We start from the raw sequence: 25,151 nt of genomic DNA, 5'->3' as shown, positions 1-25,151 counted from the left end.
CGTTTAGGCAGCAGTGAGCCGGGGGAATTTCTCTATGCTGGGTGGAGGCCCTTAGAACCACCTTCCACTACCAGACCTAGGGAGTCCTTCTTTACGCGTTCCACAGGACCGAGTCCCGCAGGTTTCCTCCAGCCCTACGGCAAGAGCTGGCTGGCAGGAAGCCTTGGTCGGAGCCGCCATCTCCGGAGGCTGGCGTGGGGGTTGGGATGCCCCTTTCTCCCGGCTGTCGACCCCAGCGACGCGGCCGCTCGCCAGACGTAAGCGAACTCGGATCCGCAGAGGCGGAGACTGGGAGATCCGGTCGCGAATCCCTTTCCGGGCGTCTGGACCCCGCAGCGGTCACGTGGGGAGAGTCAGCCGAGCGGGGTGGGGCCGGGGTGGGGCCGGGCCGGGAGAAATAGGCTCACCGGGCTGTCTCCGGGAGGCGACGGCAGCGGCATCGGGAGCCACACGAAGCGCGCTTGTCGGCTGTAGGCTTGGGCTCTCGGCAGTGGAATTTGGTGGGTACAGGCGGGCGGTTCTGGGCTGGCGGCGCTGCACCTCGGCGAGCCGGGGTGCATCTGGGTGCTCGCGGGCCGTGGCGGAAGTGACTCCGGGAGGGGGATGGGAACGCCTGGCGGGGCCGCACCGAGATGGAGGTGACCCGGCTGCGCCGCCGCCGCAGGTCCTCACGCCAGGCCCAGGAGCCATCCGGCTGTGTCCCTGGGGATTGGCAGAGTGAGTGGTGGGAGGCCCCGTGCACTCCTAAAAGTTGCCGTAGTGAGAAAAGCAAAAACAAAGCGGGCAGCCAGACATCTCCCCACCTCCGGCCGGAACCTCCCGCTCGCCGGCCGCCTGCCCCCCCGGGTTGTGTTCCGGTGAACCCTCCGGTCGCGTCCGCCCAGCGACCCCACGATCTGCCCATATCCAGAGCTGGGTCCCAGAGGCCGCTACAGGCCGAGTTGGGGAGTTTGCAGGGGAACTCCGAGGGAGGATCCTGCTAGGAGGAGTATTGGCCGTATCCCGGTGACTTTTGGCCCGAATCTGGCTCCTTACCCCAGCCCCTTGCCAGTCGTGTGACCTTGGACAGCTTGCTTTTGAGCCTGTTTCCTCAGATCACATAGCTGAGATAATAGTATCGACCTAAATGTTTTAGTGCAACTTTCGGCACACAATCCCACACAATTCTAGGGACCCCAGAAGACAGGGCCTATTAAAAACCAGAACCTAAAACTGCGTGGAGTAGGACGGAACCCAAATGAATTAAATCTGTTGACAGTAGAGGAGAAGCTAAGCAGAGTGGAAGGATAGGAGACCATGTTGTTGTGTGCTCTCCAGTGGATTCCGACTCATAGTGATCCCTTGTGACAGAGTAGAACTGCCCCATAGGGTTTCATAGGCTGTAGTCTTTTAAGGGAGCAAATCACCAGCTCTTTCTCCTGTGGAGAAAGCCGAGTTCTTAACCATTGTGCACCAGGGCTTCTTGGAGTCTCTGTAGGGGCATGGAAACCTCAGACCCCTCTCTCCCTGGGAACATAGGAGGGAGAAGAAAAATGCTACTCCCTACTCTTGGACTCCAGTGGAAGGAGGACAGTGCCTCCAGGCCCAGGTAGTATGGGAGAATGAGGAGGGCTTCGTCCCTCAGTTAATGGCCCTGGAGGTCTGAGAGAAGGAGTATCTAGAGAGCAGTAAGGGGGTGAGTGATTTGGGGGTTCTTCAGGCAGGCTGAGGTGGACAGATAGACCCAGTGGATGTGAATTGGACTTTGCTTCTTAGTGGGCTAAGCTCAATGCCTTCCCCAGGCACTAGGAAGGTCAAAAGACTGGCACTGGGAAAAGGACTATAGCCCAGGCCCCACATCCCTCCAGCTGACCTGGTGGAGATCTCCACATCCACTGGGAAGGGAGGTTGTGGGGTTCAAAGGAAGACCTAGCATCTTCTGATCCCCAAGTGCCCACCACTAGATGAGAATGCAGCTGAAATGCATCCTATATTCTATAGGACTTCATCTAGGTGAATCAGTAGATTCAGAAAGATAAGATGAAGAAGCCTAGAAGGGTTCCTGGTTTGGTAAAGGACACTTTCTTTTTCTTCATAACTTCATTTCATTTCATGGGTAATTGTTTCCTATTGGTACTGGTGATGATGACCTAGGGCCCTTGAGGCTTGGGGAGAAAGGGGCTGGATTGCCCACTCTGTGTTGCTTTTTCCCAAAGAGAGAGTTTGAGGCATCCTAGAGAAAAGTGATTTCCACCCTAACCTTTCTGGACACTTGTTCTAGAGCTCGGGCACTGCTGGGTGGAAAGGTGCAGATCCCACATCTTGGTGCTTCACAGGCCCAGTGGAGGTAACACAGGGCAGACACAGCCCTGACTCCCCTAGATGTTCTGTTAGGACAACCCAGTTTTCAAACTGGTCATGTGGTAAAGAGTGAAAGCCCTTTGGCTCCAGGAATGAAACTGCCTATCTGGTGCTGATTCAGCAGCTTGGGCAGAGGCCAAGCCCTTTTTTTCCTTCTAGACAAGTTCTTTTTTCCCTTCCCCAACTGCTGGACCTATGAGTTGGAATAGGAAGTTAAATGCACATTTTAGGGGTGAAGGATTTTTGTATTACTGTTGGCAGTTGGATTGAGAAGTGGAAGGGAGACCAAGTTTCATGGGAGCCTGGATCCTTAAATGACAATAAGTATCCTGTGTTGTAGAAGGTTGGAAGTTCCTTCCTGGTCAAATAAGTAGGGGCTCCCTTTGTCTTTCTGGAGACCCTGGGTGGTGCAAATGGTTAACACCTTTGGATACTAACCAAAAGGTTGGAAGTTCGAGTCCTCCCAGAGGTGCCTCGGAAGAAAGACCTGGTGATCTACTCTGAAAAAATCAGTCCTTGAATACCCTATGGAGCACAGTTCTACTCTGATACACATGGGTCACTGAGTCGAAATCGACTCAATGACAGCTGGACTAGTTTTTGTCTTTTGAAGTTATGAAATCTTCAGGACATCACTAGAGCCTCCTATAAAACGGGTTAATCAGGGAGATGCAGAGCCCTTGCAGCTCAGCCTTTCTGGGCTTAGGGTAGTGGTGGAAAGGGAAAAACATCTTTTCTCTTTGCAAGTAGAATATGTATGTGCACAGTCTCACCTCATTTTTAAGAAACAAAAGAGATTTTCAGCCAAGATTTTGCATACAGTCAGAACCATCAACTGATTGCCAGAGGCTGCCTTGACCCCATTTCCTAGATGGAAAGTATGGCACCAACTCATGGTTGGTGAACCTGAGTCAGAGAAGGAATAATGTCTGTTCTTTGAAAACTTTTACTAGGAAGGTTTCTGCTTTGCAGTGCTGGATATGCATTTAGAAACTATACATTCATCGTAGATGGTGTTTGTAAATCATAGAGCTGGAAGACAAAGGAGAAGGGGAGGTACGAGGTGAATGACAAAGTTAGGAAATAAGTAAGTATATATCCCCCACCCCAGCTTTGTCCACTGAAAGGGTCTAGAACCAGTGTTGCTCCAGTAGCAACAGGCAGACCTATCACCTTGATTTTGATTTCTGAATGCCACTTCTCACTAAAATTAGAGCTCCTTGAAGAAATGGCTGATTCCAGGTCTGGGGCAGGGAAAGTATTTAAGTATGCCTGGAACATATTGCACCACAAAGCAAGGAAATCCTTGAAGGCTAATAGAGTCATGTCTAAAGGATACAGAAGCCAGCTTGGAGTACCTTCTGCCAGCCAAACATGCTACACAGGCAATCAAGAAGAGTAATGACAGTAGTGGATTATAACACATTGACTTTTTAAAATGAGTTCATAGTGATACAAAGAAACAGAAAGGAGGAGACTAGAGGAAAGCTCTTTTCATAGAATAATGCCAGCTAATTGATGTAGAAAAAAATGATAGAATTATAAATTGACCATTTTGCCAGCTCCACTGTGCTAATTAATACATGATGATATCATGAAGGGTGTTCAGTCATCCTTGGATCATCAATGGTGCTAAAACCATTGGGTGAAAGGATTTGGTGAAGAGGATAGTCACGTGGTATCAAACTGAAGTATTACCCCGTAGATTACTTACAAATTACAAAAAGGAAAAAAATTACAAACAGTAATGAAGTGAGCTGTCAGTCGTCATCTTAAACGAGAGGTCAAGCTTGGCATCAAGTCCTGACATTGTATGCCTTTTGATGAGGTGCAGTGAATTTACATACCACCACCTGTGGATTGGTCTTGCCAAAATGTTTGACCCGACTGTAGTCATGAGGATATAGTTAGATTAATCCACGGTGTAGAACATTCTGCAGGAAAACTAGCCCGGACCTTTGAAAGGATTCAGTGTCATAAAGATTGGAGGGAACAGGGGCAAGAGTGGTATAGAATGGGGAAGATAAAGAGATAGAACAATCAAATGCAGTATGTGAGCCTTGATTGGATCCTGGATAGGGAGGGGTAAGTCAGTATTCTTAACATTGATATGCATAAGAATGGGAGGGGGATCTGTATTTTAACATAAAGTACAGGTTCTGATGCAGTAGGTCTGGGATGGGGCCTGAGATTCTACATTTCTAACAAGCTCCCAGGAAATACAGCCTGCAGCCACATTTTTAATCGAAAAGCTACAGAGGACACTGTGGGATAACTGGAAATTTAAGTATCTGTTGTATGATTGTCTTAAGTGTCATTAATGAAGTTGTGGTTGTGTAGAATATCCCTTGTTCTTGGGAGATATTATATAATGGACTGAAATATTTAGAGGTGAGGAGTCACAATGTCTGCCACCTGTTTTTGAGAGTTTGGCACAAGAACAGTATTAGAAATATACAAGGTTGAACTGTATGAAATTGGAATTTTTGTAGGTCATCCTCTCTCTTGGTTTATGCCCTCTTTTTGCAGACATGTGCACTCCATGAGCCCAGGGCATGGGAGGTAACTCTTGAGTCCTTGCATAACTGTTACCCACCCTACTTTGGATGGAGTAGAAGATCTAGGAATCAAACTCTATTATATATTTAGACTTCTAAGCAGTCGTCCTGTGTTTAGCCTCACATCTCATCCCCACCTTCCACATCTCCAGGTGCCTCCAAGTCTCAGACTTGTCTGGAGTTTGCAGGGTGATTTGGCCCACTCTTCATGGTGGCGCCCCTCTGCAGGCATCAGGTTTCACTTCCTCTGCTCTGCTACCTCAGGTACAACTCTTGTGCCTGCTTTCTGTCTTCCTGAGGGGCACTGGTGTCTCCTGTCTGCTCCTCTTCACTTTGTAATTCTCGTGTATAGTTTTATACTTTTATTACTTTGTATCAACCCAGAGACAATCTTATTTAATATATTGATATTTAAATGTTTAAGAAATTATGTAACTTGTGTCATACTGCAGTTATCCTTCTTCACTTGCATTTTTGAACTTTATATTAATACGTAGAGTTCACTTACCTTGCATGTACAATGTGTTTATACACTGAGGGACAGTTAGGTGTCTTCTGCTTTTTCTCTACTTCTCACAGTGCTGCAGTAAATATCCTTGTATCTCTCAGACACTCGCGAGAGCTTCTCTAGAGAAAAAAGCAGAAGAAGAACTAATTGCTGGGTCAGAAGGTGTGTGCATCTTCCATTTTGCTAGATATTAACAAAATGCTCTCCAACGTGATTGTACCAGTTTATACTCCAGTGTATGAGTGTTCCTGTTCCTCATATGTACCAACACTAGATATTCTCAAACTTTAAGTTTTTGCCAGTCTGATGAGTTTGGTATTGTATTCCTGTTATAATTTTCATTTCATGATTAGGAATTCAAATTTGCTTCTTTGCCCGAGGAAAACATTGATTAGTAAAGTTTTTCTGTTTGTTTTTGTTGATGGTCATTGTTAGTGTTTGTGCATTTTAATGTGTTTATGAACAGCTAGAACTCACAAAGAGTTCTTTAGAGCCTAATCTAGGTATCTGTGTTTCTCTTCAACGAGATATAATTTATAATTTTTTAACTTTTACAATGCTTGTGAGATATAGGTACTGGTAATTTTAATCTTCCACTTTACAGATGAGAAAACTGAGGCACCTGCAAGTTTATGACATTGTTGAGGTACTCAAGTAATTTTAGTGAAATTTCTCCTAGAATTTGATCTCCTCACAGTTACCCATCCCTCTCCAGGTACCTGCATTCAGGGCTTGCTCTTGGTTTCTTCTCAAGCTTTAGTTTCCCTCACTTGTAAAACAAAAGCATTTTATAAGACCTAAGGTCCATTCCAAGGAGCCCTGGTGGCTGCTAACAGATATCTCAGTGGTTCAAACCCACCAGCCACTCCCCTGGGAGAAAGATGTGGCAGTCTGCTTCCATAAAGATTACAGCCCTGGAAACCCCATGGGGCAGTTCTGCTTTGTCCTATAGGATCACTATGAGTTGGTTTGATTTGGCTGATAAGGTCCATTCCAGCATGAATATTTTATGAATGTTTGGTGATGGGAAGGACACATGGCCTGCAGTCTTGGCTCTGTTATCTGTCTTTACCAGGCCAATGACTCTTTGGTCTAGTTATCAAGATAACCTAGAGTTAGCAGCAAGCATGGCGGAAGGAGGATGGGAACAGATACCACCAAGATAGTTAAACTGACCAACCATAGAGCATTGTGAACAATTAGATATTCTGCCCAAGGAGACCTAGCTGGGCCTGCACTTCTGCCATGACCCTCTGACCTGCTAACCTGGACGTAGACAGAATGTGCTCACACGGAGACGGGTCACATGGCTTCCTGGCATGTCAAGCCCTGAGAGGGTAGTGCCAGCCCAGGGCTTCTGCCACTCCAGGATTTGAGGCTTCTGTCAAACCACATCAGAATGCTGAGGGCCACCTGCCACCCATTCTAGATCCATTTAACCCTACAGATGTTTCAGGAGTGCTTTGTTTTGGCAGTGAAGATAGCAGAATAAATTATTTGAGGCCTTGTTGCTAATAGTAAGGTGACCATAATTTTTCACCCAAACTGGGATAGTGTTGAGAATAAATATAATGATCACTCTGGGAGGGCAAGAGTAAACTGTCCTGGGCATGCTGAGATGAGCGTCCACCTTCCCTGTCAGTGAGAAGCGGTTTCCCTGATGGCAGCTCATTGGTAAGGGCCGCCAGCTGTGAGCCAGGCCACCCGAAAGAGCATCTCATCCCATCTTCACACAGCCTTGTGCCCCAAGAGAGGAAACAGGTTTAGGCTGGAGAGGTGAGGCCTGTCTCTTGCTTTTGTGCCTGCTAATGCCTTGGATGCGTCATTGCTGAGGCAGCAGGGAAGTGTAATTTAGTCTGCAATTGAATTAAGGAGCTGGTGTGTTCCTGCAAATTGAGAGGCATGAAACAATAATCTCATTAAGTCTCAGAGGATCTCTAAAAGCTCTTATAAAGTAGGCCCAAGGTTCTTTAGTATCCAGGCAATAAACCTGTTTTAGAAACCCAGACATAGAGGTGTATTGCCCCCTTTCAGCCTCACGATAAATCAGTATCACGACTAGTGAGCAAAGCTGGTGAGCAAAAGCTTCTAGAATTTTGGACTGTTTGGCCAAATTGTCTTCTTTCTCACCAAAAATACAAATTTTTTCAACTGCTGAGTGCTTTCCTAGGGCCTGCTGTCTTAAGCTTAACGTTGTAATTTCCTTCTTTTTGGAGGATATGGGGTTGCTGTGGCTGATTGTAAGCAGTGTTCTACTTGTGGGTGTTGTAGTTGTATGATTCCCAGGCACTGTGGGAGTTTAAGTCTAGTAGGCCAGCCCACTCAATGTGGTGGAAATTAGTGACTTATTTTGGACAGATGATTGGCAAGTGGGTAACAGGGGAAGTACCTGCTGCAACCAGCCTAAAAGGGTAAAGTGGCCTGGGGCTTTCTCACTTCTTCTTCTGGTTCCCTTGGAGCTGCAGTGCCGGCCTCTGAGTGCAGAGGATGCTTTTTCTACATCACACAGTGGTTTCTTAGGGATAGTCAGCTGCAAGGAGCCTGGCTCCAGAGAAAAGATAGCCAGCTGGTGCCTGTTCATCCTCATAACTTTAACGAAACAGATGAGGCTGAGGACTGAGAGCCTATTTGTTGTTGTTATTGTTTTAATTTACAAATTATAAACTTGGTTTATTGTAAAAAATTGAAGAATACCCTTTGTATTAGTTTTGTAACCAGTTGCCATGCAGTAGACCTTGACTCATGGTGACCCCATGTACTCCATAGGGTTTTCAAAAGCTGATTTTTCAGAAGTAGATTGCCAGGCCTATCTTCCGAGGTGCCTCTGGGTAGACTTGAGCCTCCAGCCTTTCAGTTAGCAGCAGTTTGTACCACCCAAGGACTCCATTAGTTTCCTAATGCTGCTGTAACACAAAGTACCACAAAGTGGGTAGCTTGTAAGAACAGAAGTTTATTTGTCTCACAGTTTTGGAGGCTAGGAGTTTGAATTCAGGGCATTAGCAGGGCCATGCTCTTTGTTCACTCTAGAGAAAGATCCTTCTTACTTCTAGCTTCTGGTAGCCCCGGGCTTTCCTTGGTTTGTAGATGCATCTGCACGTGCCAGTCCTTTCTATCTGACTCTGTCTCTTCTCTTTTACAAGGACAGCACCCTACTCTGATATGACTTCTTATCAGTTTAACTGATAACATGTGCAAAGACCCTGTCTTAGTCCTCGAGTGCTGCTGTAACAGTAATACCACAAGTGGATGATTTTAACAAAGATAAATTTATTCTCTCACAGTCTAGGAGGCTAAAAGTCCGAATTCAGGTTGCCAGCTCCAAGGGAAGGCTTTGTGTTTCTGGGGAAAGGTCCTTGTCATCAATCTTCCCCGGTCGAGGAGCTTCACAGTACAGGGACCCCAGGTCCAAAGGACGCACATGCTATTCTCCTGGCTCTTGTTTCTTGGTGGTATGAGGTCCCCATGTCTCTCTGCTTGCATCTCTCTTTTATATCTCAAAAGAGATTGATTTAAAACCAATGTAATCTTGTAGATTGAGTCCTGTGTCATTAACATAACTGCCACTAATCCCACCTTATTAATATCATAGAGGTAGGATTTACAACACATAGGAAAATCACATCAGATCACAAAATAGTTGACGACTACACAATACTGGAATCATGGCGTAGCCAAGTTGACACACATTTGGGGGGACACAGTTCAGTCCATAGCAGACCCTATTTCCAAAGCAGGTCACATTCACAGGCACAGGGATAGAATGGTGGGAAGCATTAGGACTTCAACGTATCTTTTTGTGAGGGACATAATTCATTCTGTAATACCCAGTTAAAGTCAGAACTTATCCCACTGCTGTCCAATAACCTGGAGCCCTGGTGGCGCAGTGGTTAAGAGCTATGGTTGCTAACCAAAAGGTCAGCAATTCAAGTCCACCAGTCGCTCCTTGGAAACCCTACTATTCTGTCGAGTCAATTTCAACTCATAGCAATCCTATAGGACAGAGAAGAACTGCCCCATAGGGTTTCCAAGGAGCTGCTGGTGGATTCGAACTGCTGACCTTTTGGTTAGCAGCTGTATCACTTAACTAATGCACCATCAGGACTCCTTATCTAGCTTGGTGGCAGCCAAAACAGATTCCATGTCATTAAGGATGTCAGGACTCAAAGCCTTCTGTGGACTTGGCATTAATTCTACTACTATGTTCATTCCATCTTCTTCCAGTGTTTCAAGGTCCACATTTGTCCCAAGAATGGCTTCAAAGTAGTTTGGGAAACAGTTCTGCTGTGAGGGTAGGGTGTTTTAGTTGATAGTATCACCAGGCTGTAGAACCATTTTGTTCGTTGACATACAGTGACAACGTTAACATTCTACAGAACTTCAGTGGAACATGCTTTTAAAAGAATATAAATCGTTAAGTCCTGTCAGAGTTTATAGAAGAGAGAAATGAAGAGAGTATATTTTTTAGCCAGAGATTAGCTTGGGAAAGGAGCAGAGGGGTATGGTGGAACCCAGGTCTACCAGGAAGCCCAGTTGACCAAGACTAGAAGTAGCATCTGCCTACAGCTCTTCTCTCCACTAGCCCACACCCTGAAAGGGAGTCTGGTGACTTGCAAGTATTCTCATCCTGTTTGGACCCCTCTTCCCTCATGATATAAGGACTTTCTGTTCATTCTCTCCTGTACTTAAAGAAAAATGTACAGCACTGAGAAATAAAAGGGAAGTGTTTACTCAGACAAAGGGAAGCGAAAGCTAGTTGCTGTTTCATTGTAAGGATTGGCTTGTTAATAGCACAGCTTTTAGTTTTCGTCATTTGAGTGTAGTTTATCCAATGTTTTCATGATTTGTGAGGTTGTGGAGAGAAAGAGGAAGATGTCACTAGTGCTTACTAGAGTGAAATTGCTTCTGCTTAGGATATCTGCATGTGCTGCTCTGGAAGGGAAAATTTGACTTAATACTCTTTGGACTCTCAGCAGACTTAGGACCCTAAAAATGAAATCCCTTTTGGAGCTTTAAATTGAGGTTAAAACCTCGTTTTAACTAAGACTGTTGTTTGCAATGCAGAGGTATTGCAGATAGGTTTGGAGTAAACTGGAGTAAACAAGCTAGAAGTGGAGGGAAGAAGAGAAGAGAGGGTGGGAGGAAAGAATGGTAGAAGGGTGGCGAGTGACCCAGAAAGAGCCTCTTTCATTGTCTTCTTAACTGTATACTAGGCATTGTGCCAGGTGCTTCTGACTGCTCTCATTTATTCTTGACTTTCACTGGGGAAATGGTGGTTATTAGCTCCATTTTACAGGTAGTGAAATTGAGGCTTAGTGAAAGTCAGTGCTCAAGCATGCATGGTTAGTAAGTGGAAGAGCTGAGATCCAAATCCAGGTCTCCTGACTCGAAGTCCAGTGCTCAACCTCAATGCCAGGCTACAGTGGCTGGTGAACACTTGAACCCCAACCCTAGAAGCTTGAGGGGGAGGATAGGGCTCTCTCATAATGCCACAGCCCAGTGTCGAGGGGGGTGGGCACTGGGGCTGAAAGGAAAAGCTTCGTAAGTGCTCAGCCTGAGGATATGACCTGGGCAGGGCCATCACTGCAGTCTTGTGGTTCATGCTGAGTCCAGCCCTCAAGGTTCACACGGCTGTGATTCACAGTAATCCAAAACACAAAGTCCCAGTACTTGACTGAGGCAGGATTATGAGTTGGGAGAAAAAAGTTAACAGGAAATACAGGATAGAACCTGTGGAATGAAATGGAAAAAAGGCCCATGGGAGGTTGGGGTGAATGCCCGAAATTCCCACTTCTAAGTGAAATAAAGTTGGAGAACTGGAAGGCTGTCGTTACAGGCACTGAGAATCATTTGAGAAATGAGAGGTGCCTGTGTTCTCTGCCACCACAATAACCAAAGAAACTATGCTTAAAAATTCAAATTGCCATAGAAACTGTCCCCTGCTCCATATGCTTCTGATTTAACATCTCAACAGAGAAGTTTACGTCCCAGGGCATTTGAGGACAGTGGTATTTGACATATATGGAGCCATCTGCCAGGACTGCCTCTCAGATTTCCTGGGAATACAGCCACGTTCCTGCATTGTCACCCTGGACAGGAGGCACCACTGCAAGTCCTGGTAAGAGAGCAGAGGGATGGCGCCCCTTCCAGCTCCTAAGAGGATGGAGTCTGCCGGGCCCGCCAGGCCTGCTTCCATGGGCCTGAGCTCCCACATGCAAGCAAGGAGATGAACATACCGGTGTTTCCATATTGGGCTCGCCTTCCTTAGAAAAATTAGCAAATGCGAAGTGTAAGTCAGTGGTGTCACTAAAAATAAGACAGGGAAACTGACTGCTTTGCTTATTTGTCCAGAAGACGTTCACTTAATACTTGGAGGCTGTGTGGGTCGGCTGACACAGGGACATGTGATTCACAGCCTCCCCAATGAATCAGTGAAAATGGAAAGGTTAATTTTTTTAAGCAGAATGACACCAGGGAAGAAGGCTCATTGTGACTAGGGAGAAGACTGGAAATGAATTTGGGAGAATGTTAAAACAAATGTTATTTTATCAACTTGGTGACTGAAGTTGTTTGGTAGCACTAGCTACTATTCTTCCTAACAGAAAACTTTGAAATATAATAACATGTTCATTATTTTACAGAAGAAACGGTATACAGTGATAAAGTCTCCCTGCCTCAGTTGCTTACTACTTTTGTGTATTTTTCTTCTGTTTTGTATGTAGTGACAGGAACATATCTATACCTGTGTATTGCTTAATAGGCTTATACGTTTTCCATTATTCATCTACAACTTGTTTTTTTTTCCACTTAACAGTAATCTTGGACATTTGTACTTTACCAACACAGTATGGTTTACTTCAACTACTTCATTTTTAATGATTGTATTGTATTCTATTACTTAACCATTTGCCATAATTTAACAATTACTCTGATATTAGACACTAGCTTTGTCTCCTGTCTTTTGTAATATAAAGAAATTGTTAGTGAACATCCTTGTACCTGTATCTTTGCATTTTGGGGGTAGCATATCTGTAGGATAATTTTCTAAAAGTTAAATTGCTGAGTCAAAGGGCATGAGTATTTAAAAATTGGTAAGAGATTGCCAAACAGGCCTCTCCAGGGCTATACCTACCACTAGGTACTCATCACTGGTACTGAGGTATCTGTTTCCCCACATCCTAACCACCACCAAGAATTATCAAACTGCCCAGCCTTTGTCAGTCTGATATAAGATAAATATATCCTTTTATCCACATTTCCCTGAGGTTTCATATCTTTTTAATCTATGTTGGCCATTTGTAGTTCTTTTTCTGTAAATTCACTGTGTAGAACTTTTTGCCATTTTTCTAGTACACTGTTTCTGTTTTTTTAAGAGCCCTTTTTATTTTATTTTAATCAAATCTTTTCCCCTTAGGTTCTGTTTTATGTTGATTTTAGGCTTTCCTCATTTCAATATTACTTTTTAAAAAGTATATTTATTTTCTTCATAAGACTTTAATTTTTACCTAAGATCTTTGATCCATGTGGTACTTATTGTATGCAAGGAGTCAAATGTAAAGTTTCAGCCTTATTTTATTTCAGAATTGATAGCCAGTTGTCCTAGCACCATCTATTGAAAAATTTGTCATTTCCTCACCGCCTTTACCACATACATGGAATCTCCACACATAGGATGTGTTTCTGAGAATGGCCTGACTGTTCCTGGGCCAGCGTCTCCCTGGGGTTTTATAACATATTTTGCTGTCCCAGAGGGCCAGAATTCTTTCAGTGCTCTTTTCCAGAATTATCTTGCTATCTTCACACATTTATTCTTCCAAATGAATTGTTCCTTGAGCCTTTGTTTAAAATTTTCCTTAAATATAGTTCACCAAGTACAAGACATTGTGCTGAGCACTGCTACATATATCACCTTCCTTGAACCCTCCCAACAGCCCTTTGAGGAGGTAGCCTTATTTCAGCATTGGTGTGAGTACCTGGAGGTCAGGGACAAGATATCGCTGCCCACGCCCCTTCCCACTGTGTGGGTATCTCACTTGTCCCTGTGGGTGTAGGCACCAATAAAAAAACAATAAACATTTCTCGCTTCTATTAGAGTTGCTTTATTAGGTGGGTGATTCAGAGGCCAAACTGGAAACCACCGGTCTCCTGACTCCAAGGCAGTCAAAGATGAAAAAGCCGTGGTTTTTGGTATGCTGGTTTCACTTCTCCAGTGCCGCATCCTGAAGTAGAGGCAGAACTTTTGGCTATCTGGAAAAACCAGGAGAAAATTCTGGGAGACATGTGCCACTGGACAAATCAGCTTCTCTTGCCTGGTCTTTACTGTGGTTAGCACACACTTAGTTTGTGTTGGTTTGGTTTTGCTTGCTTTGTATGGAAAATGTAGTTCCATTGTATGTTTTTTCTTTTACATTTTTCCTATCCAGTTGGGCATCAGTTTGGGACTTAATCACACTGAAAGACTATTTACTCATTGGGAGCAGTAATTTAGGAAAAGTCTTTAAAACTTTGTTCTATAAAGCCATGGAGAGGCAGTTTTAAACTAGTGAAAAGGACACCGGATTTAATTTAGTCTGAAGATCTGTGCTTATTCAGGATATATTTATTGATATCTACTGTTGGCATAGGCTCTGGGGTTATGGCAGATAGCAAGATAGCTGTGGCCTGTTCCTTACAGAGCTCACTAGATAGCTGGGCAACAAACCATCAAGTGAAGTGAGTTTTACCACAATAATCTTATGGCCTAAGGCAAGTTATTTTACCCCTAAGTCTCACTCTCGAAAAAATGGAAGTAATAAAAATAATAAGTAATAAAGAATATTTTAAACAAATCATTACTGCAAGGATTAATATCAGCTATGCTGGCCACAATACTTAGCATAATGCTTAACATACCCAGGGAGTGCTCACTGAGAGACTTATCAAAAGGGACCCTTCAGACAAACCAGTTGCTTTTCTTTTTACTGCTAATTACTCAGGGAAATGCCAGGTCCCTGGCCTTTTGAGTTTATCTGGCAAAGGTGAATATAGGAAAGTTTATGTGCCTTGTCCTAAACCTTTTTTTTTTGGTCCTGGATTTCTTGTCTTTAGCATAAGAAACATTATGCCGTCTCAGTGCCTTAAGAGTTTTCCCAGCTGTGAAATTAGCTAGTCTTTACCTGCCAAGTATGGGAATCTGCAATGAAAAGGACTGATGGCCCCATTAATGGCTACGACAAGTTATGGTCTGTCACAAATTGGGGCCTGCAGCAGGGGAGTCTGCTGCTTTACAGTGCAGAGCAGGGGCTTAAAATTGGCCTGCCTACACCTGAATCCTGGCTCCAGTCTTACCAGTTGTTTCTCCTTGGGCAAATTGCTCAACCTCTATGTCCTTCTATTTCCCCATCTGTAAAATGGGGATACTAGTACTTGTCAGGATATTATGAAGGTCAAATGAGATAATAATATGTACTGAGTTGGCAAGGTGCCTGGTACATAGTAAATGTAAACTAGCTTCTCCTGCTGTTATTATTTTGAAGCTTTATCCTGTTGTGACGGAGAGGTATTGGTTGGAGAGGTATTGAGCCAAATGTGTAGGCTGATTTGCTCAAGTGAACTAAAGGCAACCCAGAGGAGGGCAACCTCTAGAAAAAGTGGTTAGGGTCTAGGCTCCAGAATCGGGGCTCAGCCTCAGGTTCACATTGTGATCCCTTAGGCCCTGAACCTACAGTTCAAGGAATCCAAGTTTGAGTGAGGGCTGGTGCCCCTCATCAGCTGAATGAATGAGGGGGCTGTTCCTTCTCTGGCCTGATCAGGACCTGACTGCTTTCTGTGTTGAGGGACACAAAGGTCTGAGCCTGACCTGACCTGTGGAGGCAGCTGCCACCACCCTGGGTCTCTCCCGGAGTCTACAGCTTCCCTGCTGTAGGCTTCAGATCACATTACGTTTTTCAGACTCTGGAAGATGAATGTGCTGCATGATGGATTTTTGGCTGCTTGGGAGGAGCTGAGCTGCCGAGACTGATACCCTAGAGACTCCAGCTCCATGCTTCACTGGCCCGAAGCAGGAGCAGGCCTTCAGTGCTTGCAACACAGCTGCTTGAATTTCCCTCTGCTGGCCCGTGGCCCCCTTGGTGTGGAGGAGAAGCCGCACACAGCCAGATGTGCCACGGGCATAGGTCGGGACTTCAAGGCCAGGACGTGGTGGCCATGGACACTCAGATTTTACAGAAGAGGACAGTGAGGAACAGGAGGGCTAACAGACTTGCGCAAGGGGGCAAATGACAGAGCCTGGATGAGAATATGGGTCTTCTGATTGCTGGGTCATGTGGTTGTTCCTGGCACCAGAAGCATATGCCTCTGAGATGATGCCTTTGTATTGAGCACTTTAACCAAGTGAAGGAGAAATGTCCTGATGTCTTCTGTCCTTTTCTTTCTAGGTAAATCTAAGATCCAGCTTCCAAAATGTGGCAACTCTTAGCTACCTTCTGCTGCCTGGTGGTGCTGATCAGTGCCCAGAGCAGACTGTATTTCAATCCCCTGTCTGATGAGCTGGTCAACCATGTCAACAAACATAACACTACATGGCAGGTATGTTGTGGGGTGTTTCTCCCTGTGTAAGCCCTACCTGCAGGCTGATCTGTCCACTCTTGACTCCTGAGTGAGTTGGCTCCAGCTGTGGCCCACAGGACATTCCTCCTGGACATTTGGAAAATGGCCCTGATTCAGAGTCATGGAGGCTCAGGACCATGCCCACCACCACTGCTGTCGCCTCAACTTTGTGTGTGTATATGTATCTGTCTGTTTACGGGGGAATAAATGAGCTTCAGAATTGTTCACAACCTGGTAGATCCTATAAAGTGCCACACTAATGTGAGGAGTGATGGTTTATCTATATTAGCACTCCTTGATTCTGCCCAGCATTTCTTGGGATTGTGGGGACGAAGAAATGAGAAATAAGATGTGTTTAGCATTGGGGGAGGGTTGCTCTTATAGTTAGCAAATGGTGGCAGGTTAAAGAAGACACCCACTGGTCTGAGAGCTGAACTCTCCCAACAAGGGCTCTAGGCTGGTCTGTGGGCCTACTCTGTGGGGTGGCCCTATCCCATTTGCCGTGCTGAACTGGACAGGGCCTCTGGCCTTCACTGAGTCAGTCCTTATGTGTGGGCAACGTGTACACACTCATTCACCCCTTTCCTGGGAAAACTCCTCCTCCTATTGGTGGGTAACTGCTGCAGGGCTCTTTTTCAGGCTGGACACAACTTCTACAATGTTGATATGAGCTACGTGAAGAGACTGTGTGGCACCCTGCTGAATGGACCCAAGCTGCCCCAGAGGTGAGTGCCTGCTCCCTGGGGAGGATGCGCTGCTCCGTCTGAGTCACTGTGACATGAGCAGCAGGAGGTTGTTTGGGGAGTGGGAAAGAGAGAAGGCCTGCCTGGACATTCGTAGGTCTCACTTCCCCCAAAGCTGCAGAGACACTACTTGAGGTACAGGGCTCAGCCTCAATGCTGGTGTTTTCTGTACACTTCTTCAGGTTACTTTAGAAGCCTGGTGGGAAAGGCCCCAGGTATGAAAGACTAGGTCTGGCTCTGCAAGATCTGGATGGACTCCATTTGGAAAATTGAAGAAAAGCCATATGATCTGTCATTAGTGTTTTATTTTTATAGGAAACTCTGTAGTAGACATTTTCATGCAGATATAACTTTCTTAGGAAGTATTAGAAACGTCCAGCAGTGAAAATGGAATATTTAAGTTATGGCACACCACTATGTACACTATGATGAAGACATTAAAAATTATATGAAGAACCTGGGGAGATGTTTATGATTGGGGGTAAGGCAAGGAAGCAAAAAAACACAATTATCTGTGCCCTGTGGCTAAAACTCTTGGAAAATATCCATAAAATAAGTCTAGAAAGAAATACATAAAATGATAAGTTGTGCTGAGCTGCAGAATTATGTTCCAAGGGGAATAATATCCCTGCAGACTTGTTCTTCTGCATGTCTTTCTTGTGCCTCACTTCCTTTCTCAGTGGTGGCCCAGTCTGCAGTCAGCTATCCTTAAACTAAGTGAACTTTGCCGGGACAGGGGAGGTGAGTTATAAGATGACAGCTTGTGATGATGACCATCCTTTATCCAGAGTTCACTTTGCTAAGGAAATGGATCTGCCTGAAAACTTTGATGCCCGGGAAAACTGGCCAAACTGTCCAACCATCAAAGAGATCAGAGACCAGGGTTCCTGTGGCTCTTGTTGGGTAAGGCCTGCTAGCTGAGGAGGGCAGCTCGTGGGACAACACTGGGGAGTAATCATGGGATTTGGGGTGGGATGAACTATGACTAGGCAAGTTACATAAACTTTCTGAGTCTCAGTTTCCATCAATGTAAAAATAATCATGAGCCCTATGGTCATGAAGTTATTGTAAGGATTAGGAGGAATACTAGATGTGAAAAGAAGCTTGTAGATTGTAAGCCTCATGTATATTAGTCATTAAGCTATTTTCAGTTCTCTTGTTTGACACCATCTCCTAGTCCATCAGTAAATACCATCACTGTGGCCCTACACTGCTCCATGCAGAAGTGTTCCATCTGTATCAACAAACTGTCTTTTTATGTTTTTTTTTTAAAACAAAAAAGCCCTACAAGTTTCAGAAATGAACCAAGTAACCAGGTAGAGATTTAGGGTGAATAGGTCTCTTGCCTAAGCTTGAGCCCCTTACCGTAACCTCAATTGGGAGAGACTAATCACTGGGAAGGTTGGAGGTGCCCACTGTGGTCCTCCAAGGTGATAGCTGGAGTGTGTGTTGTCTGTCTTCTCATGAGGACCACAGTCAAGAAGTGTTGGCCTCTCACCTGGGTCGGGTTGTTCCTGCAGGCATTTGGGGCTGTGGAGGCCATTTCTGACCGGGTCTGCATTCACACCAGTGAGAACGTCAATGTGGAGGTGTCTGCAGAGGACTTGCTCACCTGCTGTCACATGGAGTGTGGGGACGGGTGAGTTTGAGACAGCACCTTCCACCGAGGGAGGCCCAGAGACCCCTAGGAATGGCACTTGGAGGCTGTTAGACCCAGGCCTCCTCAGTTGGAGAATTTGTGGGAAATGACATTGAGGGCTACCTTGGGAGGAGAGTGGTACTCTTACCCTTTGAGAACGTAAACACCCTTCAAGTTGGAAGATGTATCTTTCTTGTCTGAGACAGCATGGAGATCTGGGGAGTTTAGAAGCAGGCCCTAGTGTGGCTGTTGTTTTCTGGAGATACCTAAAGCCAGGCTGGCCCCACAGAGCTGTGGGTGGGCAGTGGGGTCCTGGGAAAACAGGTAGTCTCAGAATATTTGATTAAATTTCTGATCCTAGGCCTGGTTTCTGAAATCACTTGTTTCCTTTTCTGCAGTTAAGCGTGGTGGGTCTCCAGGTTGGTCAAAAAGAACTAAATCCCCACCTCATGTATCTATCTGCCTCTGCTAATGTCTGGCATTGATTTTAGAACAGTGATTCTCAGTCTTGGTGCAGATTAGAAATACTCGAGTATTATTAAAAAAATATGATACTCGGGGCCTTTACCCTCAAACAAATTAAATCAGAATCATTAGCATTCCCCAGGGAATTCCAGTGTGCCACCTGGTTCTAGAAAGTTGGACACATATAGCCTACTTTGGTGTAAACATGAATGAATATGTGAGCCCTTCTGTCTTCTTGAGGATCTCAGTGGGCAGGGGTGGGAGCGTAGCTGATTCCTCGGAAGAAGAGAGAATATCCAGGGGAGGATAAATTGGGGTTTATTGGGGTTTGGAAGTGCTATTGCACCAGTTGCTGAAGGCAGTGGTGGATCCTGGAGCCACCATGGGTCCATGGGTACCAGGTCTGGGGAGCTTGTGAATTTAATGAATGGCTCTTTTCTTAGCTGCAATGGGGGCTTTCCTGCTGGAGCTTGGAATTTCTGGACTGAGAAAGGCCTGGTTTCCGGTGGCCTCTATGACTCCCATGTAGGTGAGTATCTGCTCTCTGTCCATATCTGACCAGATGGGTTTTATAAGCAATGAGTAATAATGGTTTCATTTTCCTTTAACATAGCTTTATACAGTGAAGGTTGAGGGTTGAGGGCAAGAATACTGAGCTAAAATAGGGTAGAAAGACAATCCAGTCCTTTCTACAGCAGAAGTAGCAACAGGTGGAAGAAAAGTATCTATGTTGCAGATCAAAGGATAATTAATGTTCATACTGTCTCTTGCCCCAGTTCTTCTGCCTGGCCTATGGGGGCCTCTCTGTAGGGGCTGTAGGCTGACTGCCTGCTGTCTTTTTGGTCCCAAATAGGCTGCAGACCCTACTCCATCCCTCCATGTGAGCACCATGTCAATGGCTCCCGGCCCCCATGCAAGGGAGAAGGAGAAGAGACTCCGGAATGCAGCAAGACCTGTGAGCCTGGCTATTCCCCATCCTACAAAGAAGACAAGCATTATGGTAAGATGGGCCCTGGGCTACCAAGTACACTGTGAATCTGATGGCATTATTCCTTAGGCCAAAGGAAAGAAGAAACCAAGGCAATTGAATCTTATAGTTAATGAACACCAGAATAAATAAAGGAAGGGTAATGCCTCTCTTGCCAGAGGCCTGTGCCCCCTCTGAATTCAGCCTCAGGAATGTTGTCTTAGAACCACAGAACTTCAGAGCTGGAAGGGACCAAACCCCTCATTTTACAAGGGAGTAATCTGTCCTAGAATATTTCTAGGGTACCACTCTGTCCTCATACTCACTCTGCTCCCCACTGCAGAGCTTCTGCATATGCTGCCCACTTCTAATTATCCTCCAGAGCCAGCTCAATCACTGGTTCTCAGGGAAGCCTTCCCTGTCTCCCTTGGCTGGGCACAGCCACTTGTGTGCACCATCTTTTCCTGGAGGCCCACAGTAACTCAGTGAATGATGGAACTACAGGAGGCATGACTCACCCAACCTGGCCTTTTTAATTTTCCAGGATATAGTTCTTACAGTGTCCCTTCTTCTGAGAAGGAGATCATGGCTGAGATCTACAAAAATGGTCCAGTAGAAGGAGCCTTCGCTGTGTATACAGACTTCCTGGTATACAAGTCTGGTATGTATTGATGCCTGATGGCACTGTTGGGGAGGACTGGGCTCAGGTGCCAAGATGGATGCAGGCGGGCCAACAAGAGCCTTCATCAGGCCCTTTCTTTGGGGGAAGGGGAGGAAAGGGCTTTTTCAGAAAGCCCTTCAACTGGGTCTCATTGTTCCTTTGAACATCAGTCAGCATCTGGCCCCTGACAGTCTTTATAGTCACTGCCGTCAGCAACTTTTCCACCTGCTATGCCCTCTTTCTCTCATTTTCATCTTCTGCACATGGTATTCCACATACCCTCTCCAACACTTTTTCTACTTGGCCAAGTCCTACTCATCCCTTAAAACCCAGCTCAAATATCTTCTCTGTGGAGCCTTTTCTGACCTCCCTGGCATTTGGTCACTCCTGCCCCTGCCTCCTTTATCAGAGTGTTTACATTATACCTGTAGATTTGATGTGTCTTTATTCATCTTTGTCTTTGACAGCCTAGCATCATGCCTAACACATAGCAGATGAATAAACATGGAGAACCTGGTTGTGTGATACTGTAGGGATTCAAACCAAGGAAATTGTACAGTCCCTGTCCCCTAGAGCTGTCTTGTTGTTAGGTGCTGTCAAGTCAATTTCAACTCAGGTGACCCCATATGACAGAGTAGAACTCTAGGCTGTAATCTTTACAGGAGCAGATCTCCAGGTCTTTCTCCCATGAACTACTGGGTGGGTTTGAACTGCCAACATTTTGGTTAGCAGCCAGCTGTTTAACCATTATGCCCACTAGGGCTTCTGTAGAGCTGTCTGCAAAAAAACAAACCAAACCTATGGCCATTAAGTCGATTCTGACTCATAGCAACCCTATAGGACAGAGTAGATCTGAATCCCTTATTTCATATGAACTGTCTTTGCTGACTGATTTTATCTCATTTACATTCTGCTAGATTGAAAAATCTAAAGCTCTCAACTCTTATAAAACAAGGATTGGACAAAGGAAGAAAAAAACATTATAAAGATGACAGTTCTTAAAGTGATACATCAGCCAGGCGACAGCCAGGTTAACCAGCCCTCTGAGCACATTAGCCAGTCTCTTTACCCCATCAACTAATATTGGCTGCCGCTAACTTAATTCATTTCTCCAGTGTGTTCCCTGGAGCAGCAGTTAAAAAACTTTTTAAGCCACCGAACGCTTTTGACAAATAAAATCTTACATGGAATCCCAGTATATAAAACAGCTAATTGACAGTTTATTAATATTAAATTTATTTCTTAAATTAGAATTTATAAATTTGTTTTTAAAGTCAGCTAGTGAACACTCATTTTATTGGACTCCCTTTTAATACTTAACACATTTGGGTGTCCTGGACTTTTAAAAATATATTTAAATAATAGAAATATGGATCTAATGTTTGTGAGAAGTCCTGGAGCCTTCTCATGGAACCCCAGGGTGCTATAGGACCTAGTTTGAAAGCAACTGTCTAGTGCTTTTCACATACCAGGCCTATTGGTCCCTTCTGGAACCTGTTTCTCCTAACTGAAGGGTGGACGGTTGAGTTGGATGATGCTGTAGGAGATAGGCAGTTGCCCTGGCTCAACCTGAATCCAGTTTTTCCTTTCTCAGGAGTGTACCAGCATGTGACTGGAGAGGAGGTGGGAGGCCATGCCATCCGCATCCTGGGCTGGGGAGTTGAGAATGGCACCCCCTACTGGTTGGCTGCCAACTCCTGGAACACTGACTGGGGTGACAATGGTGAGTGGAAGCTCCCTTCCTGCTAAGAATACATTAAGATTTCCTAACCGTTTCTAGCTTTTTATGAGCCAGAACATAGCGGCCATCTTGGCCTTCCCCACCCTACCCGCTGCATAGCTACAATCCGTGGGCCTATGGCTTAGCTGTGACCTCCCAAGTGATAGTAAGCTGGGGTTTCCCTTTGCCAAAAGGGCAGTCTCTGGTCCTGAGAGAGGGTGGTATGGGGCCAGGACACAACCTCACATAGTTTGTCTACTACAATTCAGCATCCACACCAGATGAGACTACTGCCATGGAGTATGACTTGGGATAGAATGGAAATGGTATCCATGTGACTGCTTGCCATTTTGCTGAGGGCTGACTTAGTGAGTGAATAGGAGAAGCTGATAGAACTCCTTGGGGCTGGGATTGGTACTTACTCCCCTAGGTCTCTTACAGATGAGTCAATATGTTGACAAAAGTCAAAACCCAAGGCACACTTTAAAAGCACCTTTTTTTCTTTTCCAGGCTTCTTTAAAATCCTCAGAGGACAGGATCACTGTGGAATCGAATCAGAAATCGTGGCTGGAATCCCACGCACTGACCAATACTGGAAAAAGATCTAATCAACTGTGACCCTATCCAACCAGCCCTGGGGGAGTTTCCCCCTAAATATAGCCATTTGGGCTGGGGATGGGAGGCACGGGAGTGGGAATGTCTTTTATTATTTGAGTTCAGATAAGATATAAGAGGTTTTAGACAGTGGCTGGTATGCTTCAGGGCCTGACAGACTGGATTGGACCAAACCTTGTGTCTACTATCAGATCTGATCTTTTCTGGAGTAGACAGAGCTGTCTTCCCATGGAAGACAAATCCAAATCCTGGCTACCTCCCAGCCTGTTCAGTAGACTGATCCTCACAATGCAAACAGACCATGTAAACCACTGCTGAAAGCAAAGTGAGCCCTTTCCCCATAGACTAGTACTGTAGGTAGTGCCTGCTGCTCCAACTCCTGCTGCAGTGACCCTCCACACCCTCCCCACCAGTGCATCTCCAGGAAGCAAGACAGTGAGGACCTAAAAGAGTTTAAAAGGAATGGAAAGTGCAATTCCTAACAAGATTTAAATTTCCACACGTAAGCCGTACCTTTAAGCAAGTATGTTTCTAGAATAGGTTGAGAGGAGAGGTGGTGGGGGCAGCCATTTGAAGAAAGCCACATTCTCCCAGGGCCCCTGTATGTACTGAGCTTTGCAATATTGCAGACTTTCTCTGGTCTTTTCTGTGGCATGATTCTTTTTTAATAGAAATTTTTTTTTTAATGCACCTCAACTGATCATGTGAATGAACAGTTCTAAGAAGAGGAGTGCTAGTTTTATAGACTGTTTCCCAATGGTGTGGCTTAAAACTGGGTGGTCATGATTTGACTGACTGACCTACCCACCTCTAATACCATGGTGAAACTAGTTTGGGAGAAACCAGCGTTCACTTTTTTCTTTTTTTTTTAAATCACTGCTTACCCTATCAGTTTAACAAGGAACAGAATAACTGCCAATAAAAGATTTCTCCTTCAACTTGAAATTTGCTTTCTGGTAGTATCCGAAAGATCATTTGTCACTGCCTGTACAATCATAGCTGCTGTCTGTCCTTCTCCCCAAGAAGGAAGCATGTTCTCCTAGATCTGGGGACTCTTTCAACTACTCCTGGGGACATCTTGCCTCAGTTGAGTGGAACAATGTAAATACCTAATTTTAACTTCTCTCTGCCCCAACCATATTTTCAAACCATGGCTCTTCTCTTAGTCCCCTTATTTTCATCAACCCTTCTCTATAAATCCATCCTTTGAACTGTGCCCAAGCCTTGATGAGTTCTGCCCCTGCTTGATTTAAAGAGATAAGAACATAGTTGTGCTGGTTTTTTACTTACCATCCACAAATCAGTAGCAATTCACCTGAGGATTTGCTTACAATATCATCATCACATATTCAAGATGTCATTCTACTAGAAGATCAGATTTCTCTGGGTGCTCTCAAATGTTGGTACAGGAGTGGAGCCATAGCCTGTATACAGTATTTTGAGAGTTCCTTATTTCACTTTGACTCACATTGCTGGTTAAAAACTATTACTTTGCATAGCCCTAGTTAGGAATTTTAAGTAATGGAGTATACCAGTTATAACTTGAGGAGATGGAGGAAACTAGAAGAATCTCTCATTCCACTGGCCTAACAGAGATATGCCCAGAGTTGGGCTAGCTCTTCACGGAAGCAAAAGTTTGGCTTCATATGTGACTCACAGGTCAGGAATCAGAAGCTTCAGATAAGCTCTAAAAACCTGGTGAACGTTTGTAGGAAAAATTTGTGTAACATCATTAAAAAAAAAAAAAAAGACCAAACCTGTTGCCATTGAGTTGATTGCAACTCGGCAACCCTGTAGGACAGAGTGGAACTGCCCCATAGGTTTCCAGGGCTGTAATCTGTATGGATACAGACTGCCGCATCTTTCTCCCGTGGAGCAGTTGGTAGGTTTGAACTACCAACACTTCAGTTAGCAGTCAAGCACTTTAATCACTGTGCCACCAGGGCTCCTTGAAACTCACCCTAGTACTTAGGAAAGACATAGCAGTTACCAAAGCTGCAAGTTCATAACCACTTTATTCTTATAATTTTCAACCAGAATAAATCCCTAACCTCAATGAAATTCTGACATAGTTCTACTTGCTCCCAACACTGAGCTGAATAATTCCATTTCTATTCTACCTTCCCCCATCTCTATCATGTGCCCACCTGAAATTCCGTCCTCACCCCCAGAGCCGGCAGAGATTTGCCAAAATACCAAAATGAATTGTTGGGCATCTTCGCGTTTGTTTTAAGGAGACTTTGTTAGAAAAATCATCTTGCAATGTTTATGATTGGGACAGATCTTAGTGCTTTAATAAAATTCAAATTTACCATTTATTATTAACCCTCCAGGTGACATAGACAAGAGAG

The 25,151-nt window shown here is 44.9% G+C and overlaps 1 protein-coding gene across 2 annotated transcripts; it reads left to right on the top strand.

The window, feature by feature from the left end:
* Nucleotides 1-366: 366 nt before the first annotated feature.
* CTSB (cathepsin B) lies at nt 367-24,539 on the top strand. 2 transcript variants are annotated; one of them, XM_004382211.2, is made up of 10 exons: nt 367-500; nt 15,819-15,969; nt 16,630-16,715; nt 17,522-17,636; nt 18,254-18,372; nt 19,281-19,366; nt 19,691-19,837; nt 20,349-20,465; nt 22,060-22,188; nt 22,696-24,536. In XM_004382211.2, exons 2-10 carry the CDS (start codon nt 15,844-15,846, stop codon nt 22,791-22,793), a joined length of 1,023 nt encoding a protein of 340 aa, XP_004382268.1. In that variant the 5' UTR covers nt 367-500; nt 15,819-15,843; the 3' UTR covers nt 22,794-24,536. The 2 variants fall into 2 exon arrangements, with proteins under 2 accessions (XP_004382268.1, XP_023592525.1); XM_023736757.1 differs by lacking the exons at nt 367-500; nt 15,819-15,969; nt 16,630-16,715; nt 18,254-18,372 and having other exon boundaries at nt 17,563-17,636; nt 22,696-24,539.
* Nucleotides 24,540-25,151: the final 612 nt, after the last annotated feature.

This window comes from Trichechus manatus, unplaced genomic scaffold (assembly GCF_000243295.1).
Source record: "Trichechus manatus latirostris isolate Lorelei unplaced genomic scaffold, TriManLat1.0 scaffold00091, whole genome shotgun sequence".
In the NCBI taxonomy this organism is placed as follows: Eukaryota; Metazoa; Chordata; class Mammalia; order Sirenia; family Trichechidae; genus Trichechus; species Trichechus manatus.
The sequence above is the reverse complement of the archived record's forward strand: the minus strand, read 5'-3'. Positions and strand labels throughout refer to the sequence as shown.

Bases quoted from the DNA above. Each gene is read 5' to 3' on its own strand.
- CTSB (XM_004382211.2), top strand. From the start codon at position 15,844: ATGTGGCAACTCTTAGCTACCTTCTGCTGCCTGGTGGTGCTGATCAGT. The intron at 15,970-16,629 runs GTATGTTGTGGG...GCTCTTTTTCAG, and splicing joins AACATAACACTACATGGCAG to GCTGGACACAACTTCTACAA. The intron at 17,637-18,253 runs GTAAGGCCTGCT...TTGTTCCTGCAG, and splicing joins GTTCCTGTGGCTCTTGTTGG to GCATTTGGGGCTGTGGAGGC.